We start from the raw sequence: 9,141 nt of genomic DNA, 5'->3' as shown, positions 1-9,141 counted from the left end.
AATTATCTGGCTTTATTTGACATATGTTGTATGAAAATGACAACTTAAATCCACTGGATTTGCTAAATCCAGTATAGTCTAATACCCCGGTTACACTATTGAAGGTTAACCCACTGGGTTTAATAGATCCAGAGGGTTAATCTTTGCTGGTTACACTTAGCTTTTCGTGGATATAAACTGTCAGCTGATGTTTGTTTACGTATACATACAAAATAACTAATAAAGTCGTGTTTTACACTTTTACAATTTCTCGTATGAGATATCGTCCCCTGTTTGCTCATATTGGTATATTTTACACACAGGGATACATTTTTGTATCATGGTATCAATCGTACTTTTTGTTAAAAAAGTGTCTAATGTAAAAAAAAGTCCCAATTTACATTAGGCGAGTTTACTTGCGGCAATTGTCAGTTTGTTGGTGAGAGAGGGTTTTGAGAGGCAAAGGGTTCCCATATGCCCCACCTCTCTCTCCATCAAACAGACAATTGCCGCAAGTAAACTCGCCTAATGTAAATTGGGACTAAATAATTTTATGATTTCAAATAACTTTAGATTTATTAACTCCATAAAATCTCACGCGACCAATCGTAAACGTGTAAAACACGACTAATACCCCGTTTATATATAACCGGATTTAATAAACCGACTGGGTTTTAAATGTCAATTCCATTGCTTATATTTCAAACAAATCCTCATAAAGAAGGTTAACCCTGCAAAAAGCTCTAATATAAACAGCATATAACTCTGTTGCAAAAACCGTTGCAACTTTTGGTACTTTTTGAGTAGAGTTGGATTTTTTTGCACAAATACCGAATACAACACTGTATTTTTGGTGGATTTGTGCCGGATTTAAAATAAACCCAGTCGTGAGAGGATTTAATTTTTGTATGGCAAATCTGGTCAGATTTGACCAGATTAAGCAATAAATCCTCATTAAGTGGGTTAACCCGGCAAAAAGCTGTAGTGTAACCGTGCTATAAATCAGGCATTAGAGAATCCCACTACTGTTGTCTTTTTTGTTAATAGAAATAATTTTGTTTTCATGTTGTTTTTGTTATTTAGCGTACTGACCTATGTTGATGTTTTGCAAATAAAACAAAAGTTTATTGCGTTTATTCCCGACGTTTCGTCGATGTTTTGTCGACTTCTTCTGGGAAACTCTGTCTTCTTGATTTGTTCAAAAATGTCCATGTTTACTGTCTACGAAAATGACCAGACAGTGCCGAGGCATCTAGCCAAATGTTTGTATGTATTATTAAATCAGAGTTGTATTTGCAGACAGTCTGTCTTGTCTAAACGCAATGTAAAGGGTTGTTTACACCATCTATCAATGTCGTATGAGATGCCAAATTTTCTACCTGCGAATGTTGTACACATAAGCCCTGTTCCTTTACGTTCAAGAATCTTCAAGTTTTACAACTTTTTACTCGAAAAGCGTTCCTTTACTTCAGACACAATACAATTCATATGGGAGCATTTTTCAACTTTTACTACTTTTGCCGGTTTTACCATTTTCAGAAGTAAAGGAACAGACCAATAGTGTAACCACTATGAAAATTTTCATCTATCAAAATGATTTGGCAACTCATATGTAAATTTTTCATTTAGGGAGCGCTCTATTTGATACGGCATTCTCGTATGTAAACATAAATTTATCAGCTGTTTTCTGACATTCTCAAACAAAAAAAGAAAAACAAAATCTTTTAAAAAAGAAAATGGAAAGGTATGTATATTTAAATATTCAGTAAAGTAAATAAATGGCGTTTATAATGTTATTTTCAGATCGATTGGTCGAAAGAAGCAGTCTTTGAAATGATTGTTTGGTGGCAAAAACATGAATGCCTCTATAACTCCAAACACCAATTCTACCAATTCAGTTTCCTTCAACCAAAATTAAAATTTGCGCAAATTGCAACTCAACAATAAATGTAAATAATGACAAAAACAGCTGTTTTTATATTTTTAGGTTATGTCATACGAAAATAACACTTGCAGGTATGAACGCACAAATTGAAAGTTGTATGGATGACGTCAATTTTGACAAACATAGAGAATGTCGAATGGGTGAAAGAAATGGCAGCTCATATGACATTGATAGATGGTGTAAACAGCCCTTAAGTAGTCGGTTAGGTGTACCCATAAATTCCCAGCAAAAAAGTTTGGAAGTAGTGCAATGCAGAGTTAAGCCCTCGGCACATACGGTCCGTCAGCGTTATTTCATGTCACGCGTTAACGCACGGCATTTTAAACAATATGGAAATCCATATGGTTGCACTGATCAACGCAATTTGAAACGCACGGAAGTTAAAATTTTTTTAACTCCATGCGTTACGACGCGCGTTCGCTTTTGACATTTGTTTGTTTACATTTTGTGATCATATGTTACAAATCAAAATGGCGTAAATTGGAAATTGTTGTAGTTATTGTTCATTTCATTTTCTGCGTTTCGCTTGCATTTTTAAGGAAAAATAAAAAATAATATAATTGAAAATGGAAGAAGCCCTGATAAATGCCGTCCAGCAACATACATGCATATACGACAAATCCTCAAAGTCGTATAGAAATAAATTCTCGAAGGAAAAGGCATGGGACGCTGTGGCAAATGCTGTCGGTAAACCAGGTAAGGAGAAACCAAAATTTATTAAAATTTGTTCTATTATTTTTGTTTATTTTCACAGTAAAACAGTGCCAGACAAGGTGGAAGAGTCTGAGGGACCGGTTTGTGAAGGAAGAGTTGAAGCTGGCTTCGGGGAGTGAAGCTCCCGAATATATGGACTGGAAGTTTTCCGCCTCGATGTCCTTCCTACGCGATCATCTGCAGCCGAGACCGTAAGTTAATTTTATTAATAATAATCCTACTCCTCAATAGAAATTGTAATATAAGTTTGTTTTGCCGATGTATGTACGTGACAGCGCGAAATATTCGCCCTAGGCCCACTTTCTAAAAGAAAGGGTGCTACTATAGAACCTTTCTCAAAGAATGAGTGCTTCTATAGAAGATATATAGAACAAAGTAATATTGTTTTCTGTCCAACTTATTGCCGTCACTTGAATTACATTTCACTGTCCTAGAATTACGCAGATTCTTGGCCATTTATTTTGGATCACTTGGCATAGTGAGTGAGTGATAACTCACTAGACCTTGAAAAGATGAACCGATTGATTTCACACGTACCACACTTCGCGATGACTTGGCAGACAATAGGTGTGTCGTTTAAGCTCTGTTCCTTTACGTGCAAGAATCTTCAAGTTTTACAACTTTTTACTCGAAAATCGTTCCTTTACTTCAGACACCATACAATTCATATGGAAGCAGATTACAACTTTTGCTACTTTTGCCGGTTTTACCACTTTCAAAAGTAAAGGAACATACCATTAATCAATAATTTATACATGTCCAGTAACTTCTTGTAAACAAACGAACAACATCCAGTAACAATTTATACAAATTTTGATTAAACGAACACACACACACTTGGTATGTTCCAGTACTGCAAGAATCTACTAATTTTTACTATTTTTTCCGATAACATAAAGGAAAAAATGTTATCGTAGTAAAAAATAGTAGCTTCTTGCAGGTTCTGGAACAGAGCAACTGTTTATTGGTCTGTTCCTTTACTTTTGAAAATGGTAAAACCGGCAAAAGTAGTAAAAGTTGTAAACTGCCCCCAATATGAATTGCATGGTGTCAAAAGTAAAGGAACGCTTTTCGAGTAAAAAGTGGCAAAACTTGAAGATTCTTGCACGTAAAGGAACAAAGCTTATATTACAGCTTTTTGGAATTTTGTGCATCTTGCGTTTAATGTTATCGATTTTTGTCGGAAACTCAAGGATTAAATTAATGATTCGACTAAAGGTGGGTGCGCCCTTGTACAGACCTTGGTTCCGAGATTGAAGGAACTAGAGGAACGAATGAGCCAAATTTAGTTCCAATAATTTTTTCTTGGGAATAATTAATTTGAACTGTTCGTTCCGAAATTACGCAGATGTTTACAAATTTTGTGTAATAGGAAAATATGTCAAATGTTAAGTTAAAGAAGGTTAAAGAAATCGAAAGAATTTGTAATCTTTCATATCAGGGTTTCATCGATTCCATTAAAGAGCTGTTGCAAGTGAGAACACAAGTCTATCTGCTGGCCGTGGAAGAGCAAACATGGATAAATCATTACAACAGATCATACAACAAGGCAATGAATTTGTTAAGGCAAGACAAGTTGAGTCAAATCTAGCCTCGGCCATAGATACTCTCCAATAATGTCTGCTCTCCTTAGAATACTAAATATTTTTTTCCAGCAGGCTTCCAAAAAGCAGTATTATCAATATCTGCGTGCACTGAAAACTTTGGAAATGCCACATTTACCTAAATTGCAAAGTTATAAATTTGCGTCATGCTATAACGGTGATTAAGGACAATATAAGTGATTCATCGGAAGCTGATTTTAGAGAGCTTCTGGAAAGAAGCAATCGAACATACCAAAAAGTTGTGATATCAATACCATAATCGAAGATCACAAGAACTCGACGAAGAAACGTGCTGCTGACACTGCGACAGCAGATGATTAAAATTAAGTACCCAAGATTGAATTGATTTTCACTAATGTAACAGCGAAGTTATCAAGCAAAGCTAGTATTGCAGCCACCTCCAGGAATGCATGATAATTTGGATGCCTATAAATTGTACATTTGTTACATTGCGGGTTTCTTTGTGCTCGAATATTATGTAAGGCTGGTGATGTTGTGACCACTAGCTATTTGGAGGATTTGTGGTCAACATCGCTGACAAAATCTGTCAATGAAATATGTAGGTATGAGCTCGTCGTCATGGACCGATCCGAACATTTTGCTGAGAATTATGATTATGCTTTCAATTAGCACATTTAAGTGCTATGGTTATACGGCGAATGTTTTGTGGGAATTGTAAAATATGAGAGATAACTATAATGAGGTGAATATTTAAAAAAAAATAGTCCATATTTATATTCATGATACAATGAGAAGGTAGCAGCAACGGCCGTTTTTGGTAACATAAGATGTCAAAATTTGACATAAATTCAAGATTCATCAGCTGGACTGATAATGCTACCTTCTTATTGTATCATCTTTTAACCCAACCTTTACACATGCCAGTGACAGTTCGAAAAATTCAATACATACACAATTTTTTACTACCACAATTACATTTTTTGAATTGTCGACTCCACTGGCACTAGATTTTTCATGCCAGCAAAATTTTGAGCTGGCTGCCAGTGATATGTCGAAAATGAAAAAAGAGTTGCCGAGACTATTTTTTAATCCATGTACATTTTTGTTTCTTTTAAGAATGCAAAGATTTAATGCATATTTTCAAAAAGATTAGGAAACACAAATAATAATAAATATATTATAAATATATTAGTGGTAAATAAAGACATAATTTTGATGTTTTTTATGAAAATATATGTTGACAAATAATTTCCCCTCTGGGATTATACAATATTGAAAAGGCGGCAATACCAGATTCATTATGTTTATGATTGAAAACAATCTTTTTAAAGCGAAATAAAATAAAAAGTAATGAAATATGTTGTGAATTGTGTTTTAAATCTGAAATATAATGCACTTTTGTGTGTTAATGCGGCTTAAAATAATTTTGAAATTGAACTTGCACTGGCATGTGTAAACACACAAGAAAACTGCATGCCAGTCGAACACTTTTTCGGCATTTTCGAGTATAATACATGAACTCAATTGGCACCAATTCACTGGCATGTGTAACTGAAGCGATAGTAGGTAATTTTCCTTGCGGCAATTGTCAGTTTGAGATGTGTGGTATATGTTAACCCTTTGCCTCTCAACACCCTCTCACGCCGACAAAATGACAATTGCCGCAAGGAAAATTGCCTAATGTAAATATGGACTTGGATGTATATTTAAAAAATGTTGGAATGTTCCCAATTCTACAACGTTTGGTCCATGTTTTCCGTGACATGCTCGACAAGGAAAAACTCTGCTCATGGTTGTAGAAAACATTTAAGAATTTGAAGCAATAATTGAACGTTTTCTCTTCCATTCAGAACAATTGGAAAATGCCCCCTTTCCCAAAAAGTTTACGTTTTCTAGCATGGTACCAGACGATGTTACACGTCAAACAAAAGAGTTTATGTATGCCTTAATGAAATTTGTTGATGATCTAACACTTTCACCCATTGAAGTTGCTACCATTGTGAGAAAAGCTGCAGCTTTAGCAGTTACCTGTGGGTGATATTTCGGAACTTACAAATTGTAATTGAGAAGTCCCGTCAATTTTTTGCCCTGTATCTGTACTATTTATTTATTCAATTTAACATGTATTACAAAGCCAATAGGCCAATTAATGAAATACAATATGGAAGAATGATTATTATACCAAAGAGGATCGTTACAATTTATTACATTCACAATCCATTATCATATTGGAGAAAAACTGCTGGAAACAGTTTTAAAACAATTGGAGAATTTATCTGATGTCCAAAATTGAATACATGTGTATGTAGGAGGTTTTTGAATCCATTTCCCAACATTCCTCAGATGTGAAATTTTGAAAACAATGATGAGTTGTGACTCAATTCCACAGGTGATAGTTGAGTAGGTTTGGTAAGGCAGTTGAAAAGGTGGAGAGTAACGCGCGGGCATCTTCCGCATGCTGAGCAGATGTTTTGTACGGTGTCAGCAATCCAATACTAAGACGTCTGCACCATCCAGATCGTAATTGAGCCAAACGTAGCGTGTTTTATCAACCATGCGGTGATTAGGATGGCTTTCACGGTAACGCCCGACCATCACAATGGTATGCTTTCGTTGTATACAGGAAGAATCTTTGTCTCCCTATGTAGATGGTCCAGGGCAGACATGAGGAGGCACCCTGTTGTAGTTGTGACAGCTTTGAATATTTTTCCATTGTGATCTAGGGATTCTCTCTTGTATCGTTGGCTTGTCACAGATAGTCGTGTTATGCACGGACGACGGGAACATGCTGTCGGATGTGACCCCTAGAATATTGGGATAGTTTGTGGTCGGAATTCTGCTATCATCGACCGTGACATTCAACTCTGTTCTCACCTCTGTCGTCCATGTGGTTAGTGGTGGGTATTTGCATATTCCGCGCGTGGAAAAAGATGGTAAGATCAGTCAAATAGGAATTCAGCATTTCACAAATGATATCAAGATCGTACAATCGTACGTACGCATACGTTACGATCTCAATTCTGGAGGGGGGTTGAACACAGGAGAGGTAAAGGTTACAATTTTGAATGTTTGCATTTGAACCATGGCACAATTACCCAGGTATGGCATCGTAAAATTTTGAATATGTTATGTCAAAACTTTCTTTATGTTGTTGGGGAAATTACAACAAAAATATTTTTTTATAAAGGGATTTGACTTTTCATATTCGATCAGCTGGTGTAATGCACTACCTAGTAGTTCTGCCATGATTTGAACCTAACCTGAATTGAAATAAATTAAATAATGGATATGTTAACTTCAGTTCAATGTCAACGTAGTCGGCATCGTCGACTATATCCTTCCCAAATCCTTTGTATATGAATTATTAAATGATTTTTTACTACCTAAATGCAAGTATTTACAATGTTTTCTATATTTTTGAAATGTAATATTTTTATATGTATTTCTAGAACAACAAGCAATTTCGATTCCTATCAAGGAGAAGAGTATTTAACAGAGGACTTTGAAAGTTCTTATGAAACTTCATTTGAAGTGTTGCCGCAGGCAACTCCAGAAACCTCTCCTACTGATCTTCCAAAAAATAAGAAGCGTAAAACCGATGAAGCCCACGAGAAATTTTGCGAAGTAATGGGAAACCTTAATAGCGCAGTCAAAGTGAACATGGAAGGAGAATTAACAAATAATGGATTTTATAAGTATATTGATTCCATGTTAAAAACGATGGATGACAAATCTAGAAGGCTAATAGAAGTTGAAATAATAAATCTTGTTGCAGAAAGAGTAAATATTTTATATATTTAATAGACTTAGTATAAAACATATCATTTGAATTGAACTTGTACCTTTTATATACTTATGGACTGACTATATATAATGTTTTTTTAAGTTACTTTTTATATCTTTTAAGTAAATATTTATTGCCTAGATGACTGTTTCTCTAAAACCTAAGTAAACCAATAATACATTATTCCAATTGTCAGTTTTTAGGACACCATCATCCCCTCCTAAAAACAGACAAATTTGAGCAATGATTTTTTTTTTACTAGAATTGGTCGATTTTCTGTTTGTTTTACCTTTTATTTAAATACATATCATGTATTGAACTTTATAAAAAATGTATATCGTCATAAGTGTTTCTAGTCTTACCTACCCCCATTACTATATGTCTTCTTTTGTTAACGTTTGGATTTTCCGAACAGATTTATAGAGTTCCGGTTATTTAAAGGTAAATGTGATCGTTAAATTTCATGGAGGACATTCTTGTCATTAACTTTAATGTGTAAAATATATTTGTGATGACTGCAAATTGGTTCATTTTGCGTTTTAAAATCCATCCAAAAGTAAAAGAAGACATAATAGTGGCCCTTAGAGTAAATAATTTTTCCATTTTATTTGAAATAAATATTTTGAATTCATATTAAAATTGTTTCATTTCGATTAAAAGAAATCTATATACATACATATATTGTATACAAGAAGGACCTAAGTCAAACAGAATGAAATTTGGTACTTATTGCTTGGCATATTTAAAGAATGTTTTACTTTACTTTTTTACTGTGATATTAAATAAATAAAATAAAAAGTAGAGATCATAGGTTTGTGAATATCCCGTATTAAGGATACGTATTCCTAGATATGTAGCCTTTCAGTATATCTCTTATTTCAAATGCTCTTTTCGAAGCATTATTAGAATTATTTTTTTTAAGTTTTGTTAGATTTTTCTGGTTTTTTATCTCGTCTCTCCACAAACCCTTTCTACCGTCCTTATCGCCCGCAAAGTTCTTAGGGCAGTACTTCTCATCATTATCCTTCAGAAAGTTGTGAAGGACAATAGTTGCTTTCACAATATTTTCAGCAACATGTGGGCTAACATATAATGGACCAAGTAATATCCTCCACCTAGCCGTTAATATCCCAAAGGCATTCTCGATAGTCCTC

General features: G+C 34.5%; 1 protein-coding gene across 4 annotated transcripts; it reads left to right on the top strand.

Annotated features, from left to right (window-relative positions):
• Window positions 1-2,185: 2,185 nt before the first annotated feature.
• Window positions 2,186-8,620, top strand: LOC141401546 (uncharacterized). 4 transcript variants are annotated; one of them, XM_073981845.1, is made up of 3 exons: window positions 2,186-2,620; window positions 2,679-2,829; window positions 7,653-8,620. In XM_073981845.1, the coding sequence occupies exons 1-3, from the start codon at window positions 2,491-2,493 to the stop codon at window positions 8,002-8,004; spliced, it is 633 nt and encodes a 210-aa protein (XP_073837946.1). In that variant the 5' UTR covers window positions 2,186-2,490; the 3' UTR covers window positions 8,005-8,620. The 4 variants fall into 4 exon arrangements, 3 of the variants coding, with proteins under 3 accessions (XP_073837946.1, XP_073837948.1, XP_073837947.1); XR_012412394.1 differs by lacking the exons at window positions 2,186-2,620; window positions 2,679-2,829 and adding an exon at window positions 2,842-4,945 and having other exon boundaries at window positions 7,653-7,787; XM_073981847.1 differs by lacking the exons at window positions 2,186-2,620; window positions 2,679-2,829 and adding an exon at window positions 3,605-4,204.
• The last annotated feature ends 521 nt before the right edge of the window (window positions 8,621-9,141 follow it).

The sequence above is a fragment of the Musca autumnalis genome, unplaced genomic scaffold (genome assembly GCF_047663935.1).
Source record: "Musca autumnalis isolate F117 unplaced genomic scaffold, ASM4766393v1 scaffold_4, whole genome shotgun sequence".
NCBI lineage: Eukaryota > Metazoa > Arthropoda > Insecta > Diptera > Muscidae > Musca > Musca autumnalis.
Note: the sequence above shows the minus strand (reverse complement) of the source record. Positions and strands in the feature narration are given on the sequence as shown.

Bases quoted from the DNA above. Each gene is read 5' to 3' on its own strand.
- LOC141401546 (XM_073981845.1), top strand. From the start codon at position 2,491: ATGGAAGAAGCCCTGATAAATGCCGTCCAGCAACATACATGCATATAC. The intron at 2,621-2,678 runs GTAAGGAGAAAC...TTATTTTCACAG, and splicing joins AAATGCTGTCGGTAAACCAG to TAAAACAGTGCCAGACAAGG. The intron at 2,830-7,652 runs GTAAGTTAATTT...ATGTATTTCTAG, and splicing joins GATCATCTGCAGCCGAGACC to AACAACAAGCAATTTCGATT.